The sequence below is a fragment of the Cryptomeria japonica genome, chromosome 8, assembly GCF_030272615.1.
Source record: "Cryptomeria japonica chromosome 8, Sugi_1.0, whole genome shotgun sequence".
In the NCBI taxonomy this organism is placed as follows: Eukaryota; Viridiplantae; Streptophyta; class Pinopsida; order Cupressales; family Cupressaceae; genus Cryptomeria; species Cryptomeria japonica.
Window position 1 is genome coordinate 122,196,296 of NC_081412.1, and position 22,623 is coordinate 122,218,918.

The following is a 22,623-nucleotide window of genomic DNA, read 5'->3' on the forward strand; positions in this document are numbered from 1 at the left end:
GATAAGTTAATTGTATTGTTGTGTGTGCCCTAGGTTGGATTCATTACGCTACTGTGCATATACTTCTGTTCTTAGTGCTTCAAGAGTTGAAGCAGATTTGTAAAGACTTGTACTGATTTGATCTAATACAATCTAAGATTTTGTTTGTTGGGTTTTTCACCTCCAAGAGGGAGGTTTTCCCAGGGTATTGCTGCCCAACGATTAGTTTAGTTGTTCGGCAACCCCATTCACATTCAACAAGTTCATTCATACCTTCATTCACTTAGCGAACTCCTTCAGCAGAGAATCATCTTTTAAGGACAGCGAATCATCTTTTAAGGACAGCGAATTACTTTCTAAGGACAACAAACTTCTTCCAAAGGGTAGCGAACTATTTTGAGGCAGCGAATCTCTTCTCATGATCTGCCATTGGTGTCAATGATCAGTGAATGGTGTTCATGATCATCAACCTGTCTCCCTTGATTAGCATTCAAGAATCTTGTAGATAAGTTAATTGTATTGTTGTGCGTGCCCTAGGTTGGATTCATTACGCTACTGTGCATATACTGCTGTTCTTAGTGCTTCAAGAGTTGAAGCAGATTTGTAAAGACTTGTACTGATTTGATCTAATACAATCTAAGATTTTGTTTGTTGGGTTTTTCACCTCCAAGAGGGAGGTTTTCCTAGGGTATTGCTGTGCTATGCGTGTTCATTATTTAATTTTCTGTATACTGTTACCTGTCTGATCCTAAAATCAACATAGAGTTGATGAGATATTGGGTGGTGTTCATAGTGGACCAGCCACTAAAGGTTTGTCTATGTTGCAAAACAAAAACATCTACTATTCATCCGTGGACTTGTCACCTCTTTCATATGATAGGGCAGCAATGTACTTATTGATTGGTGATTTAGTTTTCTTAGATTTGACAATGGGCGATGAAGATCAGCATGTAAGAGACTACATTTGGTGCATGGATAAACAAAATATTTACTTGGCATCCTCCAATGAAAACATACTAACTTGTGGAGAAATTGGACAAGTTGCAGTCGCTGATCACAGGTTTTGGAGAGGTTTCCATCACACTTTCCTTTGTTGGAAATTGGCTCATTGATGGGTTCATGTCAGTATTGATGGTTGGTGGTACTTGTGGCTTCAATTGGAGTGAAGTTCTCAGCTGGTTAGGTGATGTCCAGATTCACAGCAGCATCATAACAAGTATTGACATGATGGATGGATGTGACACCATAAAGATTTGGGATCCTGGCATTGACAGATGTGGTGCATTTCTTCGATGGATCCATGATGAGTTGCTTCACTTGGGGTATACAGATGTTTATATCAGAGTAGTGCAGCGGTTTGGTGGAGCAACGTTTCTCATATTGGTATGGGATCCAGGAATTAGTTGTCATTGTGTAGGTGCAGATTGCTTGAGGACAAGCAATCCTCGGGAAGGGAGGACTGTAATGTCCCCACTTTTTCTGTGATCACTTAGTTGCATAGTTTTGCCATCTCCGCAGGCAATTACAAAGGCTAGGGGATTATTGGCTTTACCAAGAGGAGTCTATAATTAGTCACTTTTTGGCCTTGGTGAGCTTAAGTTACATAGATTTTATAATAATTCATTATAAAGTTACTTTTTGTATAGTTAGAAAAGTTATAAAGTAACTATATTAAAAAGGAGATTAATAAAAGTTAATGATGAATTATAAAATGGCCCCTGGCACATTTCCCTAAAGTTATAACTTAAAGGTTTTAACTTAATAATATGGCCACTTTTAATGAGGAATTAGACCCTCAATAGGTCAAATCAATTAGGGCAAATTATTTTTAAATAAAAAGAAACATTTTAACATGTTTATTGATGCCAAAAGTACAACCCTAACCCCAAATTCGAATTAGGGTTTGAAGAATTTTGAAAAGACATTGGGGTCAACATTTTATTCATTATTCATTGGATATTTGACAATTTCTTCCTTGGAGAGCTCTGCAGTAGCAAGTTTGATTGGAGTTTCAGGTTGAGAACGAAAACTCTCACGCTTATTCAGTGTGTGGACGAAAACCCATTCACCTTTGCATTGAAGGAATCCTCTCTCAAGGTCATTTGGGGCCAATATCTGGAGGAAAATTCATTTTTTTCAGCAAGAATAAATCATCTACAACACATTTGAGCAGATTGGGGAACATTTTCCAGTAGTTATTGTGCTTTTAATGCTGGCCATACCATTCCCAGGCTGGCCGTACCCTCTTTGCTTCTCTTGTGAAGCCAATAAAATAAATTAGAGGGTTTTGATTCAGAAATTTGTGTGTAAATTCATTGTTGGCAGGAAATAAAGACAGATCAGTGGTTATTTCAGGGAAATTTTAACACATCTGGGCTACATCAACATTTTAGCGGGGAAAAAGGGTCAATTCGGGAGGTTTCTCCTGGCAAGAATTTGGAATAAGCACCTGATCTGCTATTTCTTCCTTAAATTGTTTTTGATAATTATATATAAGGAGAATAAAACACATTGGAACAATTTGCAGCACTTGGAGGCTCTTGTATTGCCTTGTGCACCACCTCGAGCATCAAAAGAAGCTCATCCAGGCAGGGCGTTGGACACTTGGTAGGCCAGTTTTGGCTCTAGTTGTCTTAAATAGTCATTCTCTTGAATTTATAATTTGCTGCAATAAAATCTGAGTTCTGAAATTTTATTTCAACCAATTGTTTCTTTTATGTATTGCATTCTTTTGGCAAATTTTCATTGGCATAAGCAAGCAAAACCCCAAAACTAAAAAAACATAAAAATTCACCTCAAACCAAATAAACAATTTGCTGGTCAAAGATTTGAAAGCAAACACAAAAACTTCAGATTGGATCAGATTCTCAGTTGGCATCTTTCATGTTCCTAGTGCAGTTTTTCGAACTCCTATTGCTTCTCATGAAACACCTACACCTCCTTCCGTATGGTGTGGCAGTCTTAAAAGACACAAGCAATTATTTTAAAACATCAAACCTGCTTAAGCGCTCAATAATTTCATATCTTCCAATTCAATGTGGCAACACATTCAAAATTTTTATCACTTTCGCCTATATCTAGGTGGCGGCCAGCAAACCAAGGGTCCCACAATTTATTCAATATTTTAAACCGTAATAAAACTCCTTTTATTCAGATTATTCTCTTGTTTGATTTGTATGGCCTGCTAATATAAAAATATACTTTTTGGAGTTTTTGAATAAATAAATTTCAATTTCATTTCAATAGATTTGATTCTTGTCAAAAATATAGAGAATAGTTGCTTAAAACTTGGAATTTCTGTAAGTTCAAATTTGACCTCTAAATGAAGTCAATAAAGGGAATCAGAAGATTTTCATCCTCCAATTCTTGATAATCTAAGAGGGTTTTTGTCCTCGAAGAAAGATGACGAACCAAAGCTCTACAAAAAGGGTTTTTGTGGAAATTGATAATGATAGAATGAATTGCTTTTTTCAATAATTATTTTTTAATCATTTTTCCATCCAACCCTCACTTTTGTTTATTTGAATATTCATCTTTTTTTTACTTTTATAATTATTAATTTTTTAAGTAATAATATTTCTTTTAATTGAATGTTCATCATTTTATCACTTTATGATTCTTATTTGCTTTTTGATCATTTAATAATAATATATTAAGTGTCTTTTATTCAAAGTTATTACTTAAGTACTTTTAGGCCATTTTAGTAAATTGCTATTATATTATTTCTTTGTAAATCCTTCTTTCAGCCTACCGGGAATAAAAATAGGTTTTGGATTATCCGATTTGATTTTCATTTAGTTGGAAAAAAGAAACATGACAGCTTCTTGCTTAGAGATGTTACTGTTGTCACTTTATGACACCCTTGGTCCATCAGTGAGAACCAATCAGAGATATGTTCCATGGACCAGTGCTGCCCCAGTTTGATCCTGGAGAAGACGATGGAATCACCAAGTATGAAGTGTTGTCTTGTCGGAAGTTCCTTTCCCAAGCCTTCTCTTCCTCTCTCTTTCCCGGAACTCCGGAACCCCTAGGTTTTGAAGTTCTCTTCCTTGGTCTCTTGTTCTTTTGCCCCGGAACTCTGGAACCCCGAAGTTCCCAGGTTCCCAAGTCTTCCCAACTATGGTGACCCAGGTCACCGAAGTTACCCCAACTATGGTGACCCAGGTCTCCGAAGTTTCTAGTTCTTCAACTTCGGAGCTCCGGAACCCCCAGGTTCCCAAGTTCCTGGTTCTTCAACCCCAGAACTACGGAGCCCCCAGGTTCCCAAGTTCCTAAGTTCTTCAACCCTGGAACTCCGAAACCCCCAGGTTCCCAAGTTCCTAGTTCTTCAACCTTGGAACTCCGGAACCCCCAGGTTCCCAAGTTCCGAAGTCTTCCCAACTTCAGTGACCCGAAGTTCCCCCAACTTTGGTGACCCAGGTCTCTGAAGTCTTCCAAACTTCTTCCCAACTGGCAACACTTCTGGATGGCGTGATCGACACTCAAGGCTTTAAATCAAAGAAACGGGACTCGGACTCGGCTCCAGACTTGGCTGGACTCGGGAAAGTGAAAAACTCAAGAAATTTAGAGATTTTTAAAGATTTAAAACTTGTTTCAGACACCCTTTATTGAATACACCTTAAAGACACAAAAACATAATCAAACTCGGCTCATTTGATTACATACACAAGTATACATCAATCACATAAGCATAAACGCAAATTGTAGCTAAAGAAAATAACAAACATAGATATATAAATGTTGTCAAATGTATACGATATTACAAAACTCATGGAATAAAAAATCCATGTCATCATATGATCATCATCAATTGTTTCATACAAATACCAAAGGTAAATAGTAAATACTAAAGACAACTACAAGTGTACAAGCCTATGGCTTAGAGGGTCGTGCACTCTCTCGCCCTGGCCCCCTGCGAAGGCGTTTAAAGTAGGTCCGGGATGATTCAGCAGCCATAGTCGCTCCCCGTGACACCATGCCATGCTCACCAACATCAGGAACAACTGTGTCATGCTCACCAACATCAGGAACAGCCGTGTCACTCTGAGTCTCAGTATTTCCTGTCTTTGCTCGTGCTCTCTGCTCCTCCTCTGCCATGGCTACAGCCTCAACCTCTATATCTACCTGGTCGATCCAATCAATGTCATCATCACTAAATACAGCTATAGGAATCCCAAGAGCTGTCTGATTCTCATTGGCCCACTCTGCTTCAAGATCAACCTCATCTAGAATGATAGGAGAGATGTCAACTAATACATTCTTTCTCATTCTCAGGCGGAGGTTGTAGTGAACAAAGATGAGATCATTCATCTTCTCCACAGATAATCTATTGCGCCTCTTGGAGTGTATGTGCTCAAACATATTCCAATTGTGCTCACAACCTGATGCGCTGCATGGTTGGCTCAAGATGCGAATGGCCAACTTCTGAATATTTGGTGTCTTTGGGCCAAAAAGCTCCACCAATGCTTTGAGTTTGAAATGAGAAAAATAAATAAAATCAGTCTCATTCATGAACTCATTTAACAAGTTACAATATAGTATTGAATAAAACTAAAATTAAGCCTTAAAATTTATTTTTACCTGGCATCATAGTTGTCCTACCGTCTTTGGCGACAAGACGAGAGAAGGTCTCCCCTTGTGCATTTGAGAACAACTGTAGCTCTCGAAAAAGGTCTATCTAAGCAGTACCAGCAGGTCCCATCTTCTCCATGATTGCATATAGCCCATTAAGGACCTCCACATCAGCCTTGAAAGAAGGGATAAAATGGAATGCCGGATTCAGATAATAGGCTGCCGCATAGATGGGCCTATCAAGCTGATGATGCCATCTCCTATCAATGATCTCCCAAATGGGACCATACTTGCTCTCATCTCCTCCATAGACGAATCTGATGGCCTCCTTCGCCCTATCCATGCCTTCATATATATAGCCCATTGCGGGCTTATCTCCATCCGCAACTCGCAACAAAACCACCAAGGGCTTAACAAATTGCAAAATTGAAAATATTGTGTAATTTAGAAAAATGAGCAAATAAGAGAATACATATAATAAGTTATAAAACATGAAGTTAAATTGTAGAATTTATAAAAAAAATCACCTTCACTATCTCATCACAAGGGACCCAAAAGCCTTGCTCATCAAAAATGCAGTTTGCCATATCTTTCCCTGCAGGGGTGGTAGCATAGGATGTGGAAGACCACTCCTCACCAACAATCATACGTCTCAAGGTAGACTTAGACCTAAGCATGGACTGCAATGTGAGGAAGTTTGTGGGAAATCTTGTGATTCCTGGACGAGCTAACTCCTTCTGCTCTGTGTATTGTCTCATAAGAGCCAACACCCATGAATGATTATATACAAATTTGCAGACATTTCTTGCCCTTTCTACACATCTCTTGACCCATGGGATTTTTCCAATATCCTCCAACATGAGGTCAATGCAATGAGCAGCACATGGAGTCCAAACTATAGATGGGTCTCTCCATCAATAGTCTACCTGCAGCAACATAATTTGTTGCATTGTAAATTGTAATTAATGGAGGTACAAACTACAAGATAGTAATTAATTTGCAAACAAAATTAGTTTGTAATCAAAAGTTTACCCGCAACAACATAATTTGCTGCATTGTCGGTCACCACCTGTACCACGTTCTCCCCACCCACCTTCAATCACCTCCTCTATCTGCTCACATAGGTAGGTGGCATTCTTGCAATGGGCAGAGGCATCAATGGACTTGATGAAAATGGTGCCCCCTGAAATAAAAAAATAAAGCTAGGTCAATGATCATTCAATAAACCATTAGATAAAAAATAAAAAATTAAAGACTATATGAAACTAAAATTAATCAATCACCTGCAGAAGAAACAAGAAAATTAAGGAGAGTTCTATTTCTCCTATCCTTCCAACCATCAGTCATGATGGTGCAACCTTTAGTGCTCCATATCTGGCATTGTTCATCTAAATCCTTCTTCACATCATCCACCATTTGAGACAAAATGGGTCCCCTCAAATCACTCTCACTAGGGGCTTTGAACCGCGCCCCGCATATGGTAATGGCATGAACCATTTGTTGCCAATAAGGAGACTTGTCACAAAGAAACTCAATGAGATAAGTTAAGTATAAAAATTCAATGAGATAAGTTAAGTATAAAAATTAAAACAATCAAAGTTATCAAACATAAAAGTTAGTAAAACATTCACCTGGCTACAAAGAATGGAATACAACTGTAGCTCCAAAACCTGCCAACTGCCATTTTAGCAGCATCATGGACCTCCTTGTTCCAACCCATGCCCTCAAGCGACGGTTGGGACCCAGGAGTAGTGCGAGGCACAAAGAAGGAATCCAACCTAGATTTACGAATCCTAGGTCCAATGGTAACACTCCCACTACAACTACTAGTGGTAGGAGCATGAGAAGTGGCGGTGGCACTGCCACTTATAGAAGCAGAAGCAGAAACGGAAGCATCAGCAGTAGCAAACTGAGTGGGACGATATGGAGGTAAGGAAGAAGGGCCTCCAACACAACCTAACTGTGTCCCTCTTCCTAAAACTGTCTCTCTCCCAATGGCCGCTCGATCCTCCTTTTGTTTCTTTTTCCTTTCAATCTCCTCAACCATTACATAACATTCACGTACGGCCTCAGGGACTGCTTTTAGGCATGGTTCGGCATCATGTTCACGCACACCAGCAATATGGTAATTCAACCTATATATACCTCCATGGAATATTGTTTTGCAAAACATACATTTTGTTTGCCCCTTTCCTTGCCCTGAAAAATCCTCATGATATTTCCAAGCAGGGCCCTTTCTAATGGGGGGTCTAGAAGTTGAAGTAGACATTTTAGGATAGTTTTGTGAAACTTGAAGTTGAGGCAAATAATAAAGTGAAGTTTGCTGCAATAAAACATTACAAATACAAAATAAAATTAATACATATTACATACATTCAAAAAAACTAAAGTAGGGTTTGTCAAACCCTACTTTTAAAAAAAAGAAATTTACAAACCCTACATAGTACAACACTACAACTACATACTACATGCTACATACAAACATACAAAAGATTTTGAAAGAAAATGTAAAACTTTTAAAATAAATGAATAGAAAATGGAATTTTTGCATACAAGAAACAAACTAATCTTCAAAAAAACAACCGTACCTCTTACAACAAGCTTGAAACAAGCTGCAAAGTCTTCCTATCCAACTCTTGATGGACCAAATCGAAACACAATGCAGCTCCAATGTGACAAATTGAAGAAAACTTGAGCTTCCTCGCTGGTTTTTTTTCTATGCACCCTTGTTTTTCTTCCCAACTCACTTTACTCCTTTTTTGCAAGTGAATGAAATGAAAGTCACTTTTAGGGATAGAAGATAATTAACATAAAAAAACGGACTTAAAAAAACATTGCAAACTATTTTTTCTTTTGTCTTTAAGTTTAGTTGAACGCCGATCGAGTCTGGGGCTCGGGACTCGCCGAGTTTGGCGAGTTTGGGCCAAACTCGCCAACTTGGCGAGTTTGGTGAGTTTACTTGTCAGACAAACTCGCCAAACTCGGCGAGTCTGGCGAGTTTACTCGTCAGACTTGGACGAGTTCGAGTCCGAGTCCCTGGGACTCGTCGGGCCTGACTCGTACTCGGACTCGCCGAGTCTGGGCGAGTCTCGTTTCTATGCTTTAAATGCTCTGACAGTTTTGGTGACTTATGCACCTTCTTTTGTGAAGCCACAAGGGTGCATTTAATGTTTTTGGCAGGATTTCCATCAGGGGAGGTACAGGGCCATGCTTGTTATGGTGATTTACGTCATGTCTGCATACTCTGACTTTGGAAGGTCAGTCAATCCACCCTTCTCACTCTTGTAACCATTTTTCTATATAAAGGCTGTTAAGTCTCATTGTAAAGGGTTCTCTCCCTGCTGCCTTGAGCTTTCCTATGCTCTTTCTCTTCTCTTGAAGACTTGTAATTATTTTTGCATTTCTGCAACTGTAAGATTGGCTTTTGGCCTTATGATTAATTAAAAATCACTAGTCTTGCCTCCTTCTAACCTATGTATGTTGTGTATGCTTTTCTTACCTTCATCATAGGTGTATGTCTTGTGGCTTTTCTCTCCATATATGCTGTGTTAACTTTTTTTTCTGAGTGTGACTTGTGGGAATTCTTCTCCCTTCTTGACACTTAGCAAACTCTAACCTCCATACATGCGTTTGGGTCACTTATGCAATTGAAGTCGTGCATCTCTTGGGTTTTTTAGTTGGTTCCTTGTGCCATTTCGGTAGGGAGAGAAACAATCTCTTATTTTGGTGCATCACTTCCTTTCATTTCAAGCATTCTCTCTTCCCTTTACCTCTGCAAATTGTTAGGATAGGCTTAAGAGTTAGTTTTGAAGTGTTGAGTTAGTGCAACACTTGCACCTGGATTGAGAAGGTAGCCGGCCTTCTCCGGAGATTCAACCCCTTTGCGCAAGGTCCCACACTTCGGGGTTGTTTCCATGTTTCACAAGGTTGCTAAGTTGATAGCTTAGCAAGGGTGCAAGATTTTGTGATAACAGTTACCTTGTATGAGAAGCATTGGTTCTACATTTGTGCGCCTTCTTGTGTTGTATTTGTGGATGGTTTAGTTTGTTTCAATCCATAGGAGGGTGGTGGTTGTGAAAAATTGAGTATGTTTTGATTCGCAGCTGGTTGGTGTTGTTGCATTGTGAATAGTTGAGTATGTCTTGATTCAGAAGAGGAGTGGCGTACTTGCAAATAGTTGCATATGTCTTGATTCATGAGTATTTGTTCGACAATCAAGACATCCGTTGATGTGATCAGTTTGGTGTGTTTTGGGCAAGAGGAGATTTGGTGGAGACATTTCTTTAGATTTCCAGATGGGCTGCTGTGTTCGGTGCATACAGTGCTATGGTTTTTGTTTGGATTGGTGTAATAAAGGGGAGAATGTTGGAATTAATATTACATCTATAGCATATATAATATAAATTGTAAATTAGATGAATAAATAAATACTAGTTTTTTTAATATTAGTAATAAAAAAATTTAGTATATTTTGAGAAAGCAAGGCTTTATAAGACAATGCAATGATTACCATATGTTTTGGTGTATGTTTCTTCAGTGATGTAATCTGGATTTTGAGTTTTGTCTGCTGTATCATTTCAATATATCACTTCAAGTTTAAACCTTGCGACAAACTCAGGAAGAAACCGGGTGTTCTTAATCTATCCACATCCTTAAAGGTATACGAGGGTATTATTTTTTTAATTTAAATTTTTTTTAAGGTACCTAGGGCATCCCCAATCCCTGCAGCCCCGGCCCAGCGTTTCCACTTAAGGGTGACCCTGAGGGCGAGACTAGTCCCTGGGGGGTGAATCCGCAGCCCACAAGCAATCCCCCTTCTTAAACTTGGGAGAAGAGTCGAACTTGAGACCGATGGGGAGCAAACCTACCGCCCAAGCCAACTCACCTACCCGTGCGGCTATATGAGGGCATTATTTTATCAATAAGGATCCTTGATAATGGAGAACCATTAAATAAGTGCTAAAGTGATTAAACGTATATAGTGGAGGCCTACAGATGAGCTGATGAGACATCTTTATAGGTAGGCCAACTTGAAGCTTAAAGATCTGATAAGGCACATAATGATACATAACGGGGAGGGCATCTGTCTTTTTAAACGCATACCACTGTCCAGTCTCTCTTCTGAAGTGAAGTCAGTGCAGTGTAACAGCTCTATGACAGGTCTGCTCCAGCATGTGTTCAGTATGACCTACACTTTATTTCTGAAGTTGTCTCGACCACAGCACCTTGCATCCAGACATTTGTTCAAGCTACTTTATTGTAGATTTCAACCTTGAGTGACAAGTTACACATTAAGAAGAGATGCATTTAGTTTGATATGTATTTAACAGTCACAAAGTGTTTCAGTAACAAAAGAAAACTGATTTTAGATTTAGAGCAAAGTTGCAGAACCTTTTGGCATTCCATTTAGCTTTACCCTTAATTAGGAGGCCTTTGGGTGCTGCATAAAGACATGGTGTACTCCTAGTTAGAACCCACCTCTAAGCTATTAAAATTCTAATATTCTCTAGTAAATCTGAAAAATCTCTTTATGATCCTTGAAAAGAGATTTTGAAATCAGATAGATTGAATATGATCCTAAAAAAAGATTTTGAAATCTTACATATATAAAAAATAGATTGAATATTTTCAGTTAATACCAATAAGAGCAAGCATACTTTTTGTAGACGTTGGGAACAGTTTATAATACTTGCTCGTGGATGATTGCAAGCCAAACTAGCATATCCTTGGATGCTATATGGATCATTAAATACCTTAAGGGTAAAAGATGATTGCTTGCTTCCTGTAAGCTTTTCAAGGAAACAAAACAAATATAAGAAGAATAAGGTATTAAACATTTTATCAAGAAAAATAGTTGTAAAAATTACCCTACATCAACCTGAAATGTTTCACACTGGATCTTTTCGCTGATGCATCTATCTGGTAATAAAAGAGGATATAATAGAGATGCTAACGGATAGATGCATCAAAAATTGAATTAGATCTTTTTTCAGAGGCAACTTTGAGACAGGGACATTATGAAATTCAATGGATCCTAATTTCAAATGAATGTCCTTTTATAATGAGGTTATTTGAAAAGGGTCGCTGGAGTTCAACAAGCACATTATTATTACCTATTTTTTGAAGGGTTCGTTTGTCCTTTGCAATCTTATCAAAATGTTGTATATGTGCATAACAAAAGCCTTTTCATGCTTCTTATACAGTGTTATGATAAATATCTTCAAAAGAGTCTGAGGAAAGCAGCTGAAGCACGAGGACATGCTTTCTGGGCTAGAGGACCTGATAATGCAGGGAATTATAATTCGAAGCCTCAAGAAACTGGATTTTTTCGTGATGGAGGCGACTATGACAGCTACTACGGTCGTTTTTTCCTTCGTTGGTATTCACAAGTTTTATTAGATCATGGCGATCGTGTGCTTTCTCTTGCGAATCTGGCATATGAAGGGACACGAATATCTGTTAAGGTAAGCAAGTTACGTTTTATGACTTTTTAGCAACTTTGTGAATTATGCTTTAAATAGTGACATTTGGGAATCATTTGTGTGGTTTGTAAGTAGGTTTCAGGAATACATTGGTGGTATAAGACTGCTAGTCATGCTGCAGAGCTTGCAGCAGGTTTCTATAATCCTTCAAATCGTGATGGTTATGAAGCAATTGCGCATATGCTTAAAAAACATGGTGCTGCATTCAATTTCACATGTGTTGAATTGCGTACTTTGGCACATGAAGAAGGATTTCCTGAGGCCATGGCAGATCCGGAGGGTCTGGTTTGGCAGGTAAAAGAGAACTTCCACTTTCCAACTCTCATGTAGAGTAAAAAGGCATTATAATTTGTTTTGTGCTTTTGTTATTTCAGGTTCTGAATGCGGCTTGGGATGCTGGCATTCCTGTGGCTAGTGAAAATGCTTTGCCATGTTTTGATAGAGATGGATTCAATAAGATCCTAGAAAATGCAAAGCCAAGGGATGATCCTGATGGACGATGCTTGGCAGCTTTCACATACCTAAGACTTAGTCCTACTTTGATAGAGACAACCAATTTAAAAGAGTTTGAACGTTTTGTAAAACGTATGCATGGTAAGAAATCTGCCACCTTTGTTCTTTCATGCAGATAATGCATAATTTCATTGATTGATTGTACTTTCAACTCACTGTAAAAACAGTAGAAATAACATCACAAGCAAATAGGACAAAGTAAATGTAATGACAATACCGACTGTACTTCATTCCGCTACTGTTTATTTAATAAAATTCATGTCTGCAACTAGAGTTAAGGAAAAGTGATAAGATCTGACTGCTTTTTGAAACATGATAAATACAGAAGGTTAGATATTAGAATTTAGAACTACTCAGCTGTTATCAACTTAATTGTGGGCTGAAATCGGATTGTTTGTTTACCAGGAGAAGCAGTCCCTGACCTAGAAGTCTGATTGTAGTTGCAAGGCATTCTAGGATGAAGAACAGAAAATTGATAGAGTGGTAATGCTACCATTATCCACTAAACATGTGGATAGCTTGCAGGGAGCAATGCAATATGTCCAAGTTTATATGCATGTTACAAAGGCCAAATTGTAACTTATGTACATTATGATCTAAATATTGGATGTTGTAAGTAGAGTTCTTGCCTAGTATGTCAATTATATTAGTATATTCCTTCTGCCTAATGAGTCTATGCCATTAGTATAATTATTGTTTTGTGGAATGTTCCTTCATTGGCTCTATGTAATGGTAAAAAGCAATTTGAAATAAAAGTGAAATAGTAGGAAACAAAGTTTTCCAATGGCACAATGTTACTATCCTTGTATGGGTGGTGTGTTTGTGAGTAAATTTAGAATGTCTGAAATCCATAGTTGTATTGTGCCAAAATAAGGCTAGAATTTACCAAAACAAAAGCTTTTTCATGGCAGTTGATATTCTGATTTGTTCTCACTTCAAATTTTTGCTTGTATGAGTAGCAAGTATGTGAAGGCTTTGAGTTTGGGGTTCGCCTCATAAGAAGGCATTCAAGATGAAAAAGGTGGTTCCTTATCTAATCTATTTTTTGACGAAGTAAACGGATAGAGGATTTTGAATTAAAATACTGAAAAGAAAGATAAGTCAAGTGAACAACTTGACAAGCTATTCAGTAGATAAACATTTACTTCTCCCTTAACAATAACACCGTGTTTAATAATTGGCAGTTTATGACTTTGGTGCAATACAATGGATATGCAAGTGTTGGTTGAAAATTTTGTACACCTGGGGGATGTGCAAAATTGTGGTTTCAGCCACAGTGTGTGAGTATGATACTCCTAATATAGGGAAGGCTCCTCTTATCTACAAACTAAACTAATCTAATATGGATGGGACATCAATATTTCTTCTTCTTTCAAGAAAAACTATACTCTTTTCCCTTCACAGAAAAGTAATAGCGATTGGAAATAAATTACATCAAATGTAGAAATGAGATTTTTTTGTAGGATTTTCGGAACATAAAATGAATCAAAGTTTCCATGAAGGCACAAAGACCCTCATCACTTCCTTGAGATGGGAAAACAGAAATGAAAGCACAAAGTCTACAACACTTCTACTGTCCTATCAACCTTTGTAGATGATTTTCTGGTAACTAAGCACAATATGTAGCAACTCAAAGTCTAACTACATGATGCACCTTTTATGCACAAACATAAAAAATAAAAGTAGCACAAAGTCTGCAAGTTACCTCTTTGCTCGAATGTCTTACAGTAGTTTCAGACGTGACAAGTAGCTCAAAGTTTGCAGTATCAAATCTTAAAACCAATCTAAAATTCCAAACACAATAAGCAACTCAAAGTCTGCAAGATTGAACTTGAATCCCTCTTGTATAACACCTCAAAACTCACAATCAATCTCCAAAAAATGTCGTCACATAACACTTTGTATCAACACAAAGTTTGAAAGCAATTTGCCTCTTTTAATTGACTGCAATTTGATTTACAACTAAGCTCAAAGTCTTAGAGTGTACATACAAACTGACAGAGTTTTGTTGCATTGCCAAAAGATAAAAATTACAATAGATCCCTTCAAGTATTTATAGGAAAGGAACCTTGAGAAAAAGGTGGGAGGATCCCAACTAATTTGAGAAATTCTCTCAACCACCATAACTTATTCCAACTACAGTCCTAATTCAGCTCAACTTGTAGTTGCTTTACATGTAATTACATTTTACAAAATCAAGTAAAAGTGACACTTGCAATTACAATTTTTGACATTACATGTAACTTGTCAAAACAAAATTACAAATGCATAATTAATCTAAGTGTCCAAAGACACGACTCCAACTACATCATCTTTTGTCTGTGATGATCTTCATGCTGCATCAGGATGCTAGAACTTGAAGTATTCTGGATCGGTGAAGACATCTTGAATTGGGAACGAGAATTTGCATCCTTAATGATCTTTGTGTCCTTGGCCAACGAACTTCAACATTATCTTCTTGCTTGGTGTAGTACTAGCTTTTCAGGAGGGAAGTCTTTTGCAAGGCTGAAGTAAGAAGCCTATCTCTGTCTTGAAAACATTATATGCTCTCAACCATGAATTGTTGTTGTATCTCTTCTCTGTATCATCCTTCAATCTTGAAATCTGCTTGCAAAATAAGGCCCATGCCTTAATTTATTGATTTGGTAGGTCGTGTGTGCAAACATGATTGACAAGGGAAGAGATAAATTGATGCAAAAATGGGCATACAAGTGAATTTTGGGTTTTGGATAGTGCATTATATGTGTGGTAAAACAAGGGCATTAACTTGCAATTGTGGAGGACAAACATGCAACTTCATGTGTAATGGGTAACTAAATATTTGCACTTGTATTTGGACTTTTAAGACTCATTTTCAAGTGTTTTTTAGTGCATTTTGGACCGATTTCGGGTTTTGGAAGGCTGATTGCAAGTGAAGACAGTTGCAATCGGGTTTTGACATGAGGGAAAAATGGAAAGAATGATACCAATCGGTAATGGCAAACTTGGAAAATGGGAAAAATCTTGTTTGCAATCAGATTTGTAAAACTCGAAATCAAATGAATGGGAAAAATCTGAAAGAGGAAAATCATGCAAATTTACAAATTGCATTCAAAGAACTTATCCAGTTGAGAAGATCACTTAGAAACCCGAATCCTTGCTTGGTCAAAGGCCCTAGACCAAAACAAATGAGCTTGGGAAGAACTGAAATGCTCCATAAATAGACATGCTGAAAAACCCTTGGTAGCCAAAAATGGATTTTGATTCAACCTCCTTCAAAAACGAAATCCAAAGAGGAAGAAAATTGGGTCAATACGCCCAACAAACCACATATGGAAGGAAACCAAAAATGCCTCAATTAATGCTGTAAATACAGATCGATAGGGTGCCAAAAACGTGGCAAAAAGGGACATGACTTGTTGTTTCAAAACGCCTAAGAAAAGGCAAAAACCTGGCAAGAAAATCACCAAAAATGGAAGCAAAAACTTCGACGCTTCTTTCCCTCAACACTTGGCACCATCAAATCCGGATTCAAAACAAAATAAATGAATTCAAATTCAAACTTCTTGGGAAAAACTCAGGTCTTGGAGAGAAGGAACACGTTTAAAATGTTGCAAAAGACATGTAATCGGGTTTTAAAAACCCTTTTATAAGTTTTAATTGTTTCATTTTTTCAACTCCTGAGGCAAATTCGAGTTTTAGGGAAGAAATGACAAAAAAAAAAGATCAAAACAACTTGTAATAGGGAAATAAAATCCCCATTACAAGTTTAAAAATGACTTAAAGGACAAAAAGACTTGTAATAGGGAAATAAAATCCCTTTTACAAGTTTAAAAAGACAAAAACAACTAAAAGGACATAAAACATGTAATAGGGAAATAAAATCCCTATTACATTTAAAAATCACTTAAGTAGGAACTTTTAAAAGAAATTACAAGTTCTTTTTAAACTTATAATTTTAAATTCACTTGTAATTTGTCCAAAAAGTTTTTACAATGACGTAAAAGAAAATAAAAAGCAAGGGGGAAATAAAAAGTAAGTTACAAGTGGCAAGTTTTAATAAAGTGCACTTGTAATTGTTTTAAAATTTCCCTACAACACTAAAACAAAAGAAAAATAAAACTCGCAATCAAAGGAAAATTTTCCACTCGTAGTTAGGAAGAGAAACCCGAAATTGAAAGAAAGACATAGCAAACGAACTTGAAATGCGATGAAATTTGAAACATGGATCGAGGATGGACTGAAGATTAGTCCAGTCTAGCAAGGAGCAAAATTTTGTCTCAGGAAGCGTGCATTAAGAGAAAAATCTTCAACTTGCAGTAACTGCTCCGAAACTTGAAATTGCACAAAAAACTAGGAAAATGAAGGCCAAAACTCACCAGAATTTGGACAGTGATGGAAAAAACACCCCCCAATGATTTGACACTAACAATTGTGAGTTTTGCACCTTGTAAAACATGCCTTGAAGACAAAAATGACACATTTTCAGCAAAAATTTGTAGTGGTTGTCACATTTTTGAAAATCCAAAAATGAGGATAACAAGATCTTTCATCCAATCATATGACAATAATTAATTACAACTTTATATTCAAATAATTCAAAATAGTTAAATATAAGTGAAGATCAACATATTTTTGCAAACAAGAGTAAAGGCCATCTAAAATAAAAAGTTATTGAGAAGATAGAGAGTTCACAAAGCTTATACAAGCATGCGCTTACCTAATACAATCTAACCATTTATTGAGTTCAAAGTTCGTATTTATACAAAAGAAATTTAATAGAAAAAACCTACAAAAGTCTACGTTATTAATGCCTTGGATGATATAGGAGTACCTCTTGAATGTAATTGTGTGCTAGTGATGTTTGCATGAGTTCTTGGTTTAAATTGCCTTTCTATTTGATACCAAAATGCTCACCATTGGAATTTATAGGGGAAGAGTAATCATGTGCTCAACTACATCTTTGGTGTGACTTCACATTATTTTGAGTCATTTCAATATTCAAAATAAGTAGTTGACAAATCTATATTAGATCTTTCAATTCCCATCAAGCTCGACACTCTATAACAACTATTGTGCAAAAATCCTAAAAGTTAGTCTTTGATCATTTCTATTAGATGCTCCTTGTTAGGTCCCAAAAATGTGGGTCCACAATCCTAGAGATTTTCTCCACATTAAGGTGAAGGGTTTGTCTTTATGAAGGTAAAGAGAGGCTTATCAATAGACTTAGGATGGTTAAGAACTAACTATAACGATAAATTCTCCTACTCTTTGGGTCCAACTTAAATTCAAGAGGGTGTTCTTATAGGTCACTTAAGCATGTTAATATATTAGTTTAAAATGATTGACCAATGCATCACACAATGATATTCAATTGTGTTCTTGACCCCTAATTAACACTATTGGTTGCAATGACTTTTTAATGTTACATAATGCAATATTAAATGACAATACTTTTAAATTGTATAAGCTTTGATTCTTTTCAATACATTATACATACAAGGTATACAAATGTCGAGCATGATTTTCAGAACGTTTGGTAGTTCAATTTCACTTAATATCAATCCCTAGTTATACTATTGAATCATAGATTATACATATTTTTAATTATTTTTATAATTACTATAGACACCTAAAAGTTGCACAATGAATTAAGTGAATTTTATTCATTTAATTATCCCTAATTTTTCCAATTAATTAAATTAATATCCCTATTATTCTAATTGACCTTTTAATCAAATTAAATATTTGATTAAATCCATTTCCTGTAGCCTAACTTATTAATTAAACTATGGTTTGATTAAGTTTCTTTAGCCATTTAATTGAATAAATCTTATTTATTTAATTAAAATCTCATTTCCCCCTTTTTGATTAAATTCACATTTAATTAAAATCCCTTTTGCATTTAAATAAATCAAAATTTATTAAAAAATCCCCCCACTTGCAAAATCTTTCAAATGCAAGTTGCATCCTTTTTTGGCTAAATTAAATCATTTTAATTTACCAAAATTACTTAATTTCCCTCACCCACTTGCAAAATCCTACATTCCTCTAATCATTCTTTGAGAAGCCTTCTAATCTTATCCTAATCATGTCCTATTCTCCTAATCATGTCCCATCCCTAAAATTGGGGGAATCACTTCTCCAAATTTGGGGAAAGTCTTCAAAATGTATTGAAGACTCCACCTTATTCAACAAGCTAACTTGTTTAGTTCCCCAAATTTGTAAGAGCCTTACAAATTAGCCCCAAAAGTCTTCTAAGGCATTTAATGCCTCTTACAAACCCACACCCCTCAGCCATGATGGTTGTCCCTTAACCATTTACCCATGTTGCACAAGAGTTTACCTCTTGGGTAATAGCATGCCTCCCTGGTTAATGACATTATCCATGATATCACTCCTTGAGGTTATCTGTGATTGCTTGATTAGCATCTAATGCTTGTTTAGCATCCCCTCAAGCCCTCTTAAGGTGACATTTGTCAATTTGGAATTGGATTGAATCTATCCCATGTATTGATAACTTTCAATCCTAGCCCTTGTTGAGATTACTCAATGTCAACCATCCATTTTTCTATTTTACCTATAAATAGGGCCCATTCCTTCTTCAATTCATCAAGTCTTTTGTGCATCTAAATTATAGTCAAATTGCAGGTTAAGGAGCTCTCTTTGTCATCACCAAGCATCAACTTCATCCTCAAGCATCCATAGAACATAGTTTAGCTTCATTTAGTTGCATTTTAATCTTCCCTCCTAGCTTAATTTCACTTCTTTTATAAGTTTTTCATTCTCATCTTAGTTTAATTAACTCACATAGCATACTTAGCTTTCAATTTGGAATATACTTTGCCTCCTAATCACCTAGCTTGCATCCTTCATCTTCATCTTCATCTCTTAGCACTCATTAGAATCCTAGTTGCATCCATTTTGATTCTAGTAGCATTTTTCATATAACTCGTTCTCTAGGTTGTCATCTTGAGGGGCCACCTTGAATCTTAGAGATCTTTAGAGATAGAGGACAATGAGGCGATTTTAGAGTTTTTAATCTATTCATGTGTTTTGATTTTTAACATTTAATGCAATGCTTCATTGGTGTGTTTGAAGTGTTTTCCCTCTTGTAGGTGGAAGGCCACATTTCTGGCATACATTAATTGGCGCCCATCGTGGGGCTCACGTCTTTGAATTTAATATTTTTTCAAGTTTTTGTGTTGTGAGAAATTGCAGGTTCTGCTTCAGTGCCAAAGCTTGCACGAGATTTTGTTAGTTATAGTGCGATTCTCTTTATTTTGTCGTATGGGAAGTTGAGAATTGTCGTACGAGATTCTAATAGTTATCGTGCGATTTTGTTTCCTTTGTCATATGGGCAAGTGAAAATTGTCGTATGGTTTATTAGGAAAGCTCGGACGAGTTTCTGCTTAGTTGTATGAAAAACATAGAGGCTTTTTTAGGAGTTTTCTGATATGAATTTGCGGATGGCTTAGATGGATGGATGCAAAAAATATGATATGAACCAAGGCTTGAAATTAGGCTTGTAGAAGGACAATATATATGGAATATAACATTTAAGTATAAGTGGCATTTCCTCTTCTCTTTTCTCTTTCTTATACTTTAAGTTATATTCCATACATATTGTCAGGATGTTTGAGAGGGGTTTCAGACTCCCAAGAGTTATAATGCAAAATCTAGTTTTTGGAAGATCTTTCCAATTTCAGACTTAGTCAAATTTTAGGGCATTTCAGGATCAGGAGTGAAAAAAAATTGTAACTGAGATTTGAAATTAGGCTTGTGCAAGCCCACCAAGAGATTTGATATTTCACTAACTTTTTCTTCTTGCGGGTTTTAACAATTTGATGCAGGTTTGAAGGAGTTAAATTAGGATTTGATTTTAGTTTTTTTAACTTTTTTTCCTAAAATTGGTTAAAATTGAACTCATTTTATTTTCAAGGTAAAAAGAACCTCACAATCTTCAATTGGTTCTCTAAAAAGAACCACATTTTTTCATTTGGGAAATTAAAAAGAACCACACTTGCAAGGATAAAATTTACAACAAACTTCAAACATTTATTTTGCAAGTTAAAGTTCACATTTCAATTTGGGTTCTAAAAAGAACAAGACACACTTTCTACTTTCTTGCAAAGGTTAAAATTCACAATCAACATTTACTTGCAAGATTAAAAAGAACAATCCACAATGTGCTTGTTTGGAACAACATCTCCAATTAGAGGTTAGCAAACAATTGACTTGAAGGATAAAATGAACTTTTGAGTGTTTTGTCTTAAGTGGTAGGTATATGCTCTCTCCTTAATTGGGTGATCAAAAAGCCAAACCCACTTTTGTTTCATTGCTTTATTTTACTTCAAGCATTTTACAACCTTTAGAGGCCCTGTCTTCCCGAATGCCTTGAGGGGGCTAGTGAGAAGAGAACGGCCCAAGTGAGTACAACTAAAGCCAAATATTCTAACTCACTATCATCAAATCTCCTTTTGAGATGAAAATATCGAGGGCAGAAGCATATTTGAGTTATCTCAAATCGAGCACTTTGTAGGGCCTTGAGGTCTCAATCACTCTTGCGTGACTATATCTTGTTTGGTACTTTGTTGGGCTATAGGCCTCAATCATGCTTGCGTGACTTCAAAGGGTATATTCGAACAAAAGCCTTTACTAAAAGCCATAGCGATATAGACTTTGAGTCGAGTCAGTTGTTAAACATTGACAATATCATAGTGCAAGGGTGGGGAAGAATCCGCCTCCAAGATTACTCACCATATATCTCCCAAGATAACTACCCAATTGTGAAGCAATTCACTTTGGGTTAATTGCTGGAAAAAGGCAAAATAACGGGCGCCCTTTAGGGGGTGACAAGGTTGTTTGAGCTGACGGAGTATCGTGATTAGTGGGCTATGATATTGTTAATGACCTTTGAATAAAGAGTCTATCTGATGTGTGTTTATTGTGATCCAAACCAGTGAGAACATTGAGGATTTGAACATGTCCTCAAAAGAACATACACTCCATGTTTAGCATTAGGATGGTCATTGTTTTCAGGCGTGCTATGTAATCTTATCACAAATGCTAAAATATCTTGCAAAAACATCCAAAATCAAACTCAAAAATCAGTTCGAAAACAAGGAGAAGTCATAGGTGAGAGAAATTTTTGAATCCAACCAAGAACCTTTGGAGGTGGTTGTCAACATTTCAACTATCTTTAGGTAAGGTTTTCATCCGATCAACATAGAGGAGTATCAAAACCAAGTGATCAAGAGTTTATCATCCAACTATCTCAACAACAATACCTAGCTAGGTATTCAAGTTAGTCAAATCAAGTTTCCAGATCGAGAGACTTTATCCATATCATTTGACGCTCTTTGTCGTAGGGGCCTATCGAAAAGAAACCCTCTATTCGACTTAGTAAGATTGAGTATTCGAAACAAAGTATCCATATCAACCATCAACATCAACGTTTTTTGATCATTTTTATGACCACTCCCCATATTTTGAGAAGAAGAAGTCTTCGTCAAAAGACTAAGTTGAAGAAGAGACAACCTATTCCTAAGGCACTTATCAAGATGAGTAAATTTCTCTACATCAATTGTCAACTCTTTAAATCACATCGTGTTTTCTTGCGTCATATGCAGTTATATCTCCAAGGAAAATCTAACGAGTTTGACAAGGAACCTTTGAGAAGTAGAGCTTACATTCAGAAAACAGCATTCAATCAATGCCTTAACAGTGGGGGAAGGATCAATCCCACTTTGTTTCCAATAAATTGCATCACCTACCATGAAGATCGGCCTGAACCACCAACCCCACCAAGAACCCCGTTAGAAGAGGAGAAATTCACTACTATAGAAATCTATCGATGCCCGTTGTCTCTCGATCTCAAAAAAACAAAGGAAAGGATCCACAACCAGAATCAAGTATGAGTCAAATGGATTCCAATCTTTTTAATACGAACATGGAAGAAGAAGAGATCACCGAGGAGCTTTTCCAACAATGTCAAGAGAATGTCGCTTTCCAAAAACTCATGGAAAGGCTTATAGACGTAGATAAACAAAAATATCTCTTCATGCGAACTAGTCAAGGAGTCAGGAATCCTGAAGAT

At 36.6% G+C, this 22,623-nt stretch overlaps 1 protein-coding gene across 1 annotated transcript in view; it reads left to right on the plus strand.

Annotated features, from left to right (window-relative positions):
- LOC131041614 (beta-amylase 2, chloroplastic) overlaps positions 1–13,329 on the plus strand; it is a 181,174-nt gene extending 167,845 nt beyond the window's left edge. The window contains exons 6-9 of the mRNA XM_057974746.2: positions 11,754–12,014; positions 12,108–12,326; positions 12,407–12,626; positions 12,951–13,329. Of these exons, the coding sequence (XP_057830729.2) occupies positions 11,754–12,014; positions 12,108–12,326; positions 12,407–12,626; positions 12,951–12,979 (729 nt within the window). The 3' untranslated portion in view covers positions 12,980–13,329. The remainder of the gene's footprint in view (positions 1–11,753; positions 12,015–12,107; positions 12,327–12,406; positions 12,627–12,950) is intronic.
- The last annotated feature ends 9,294 nt before the right edge of the window (positions 13,330–22,623 follow it).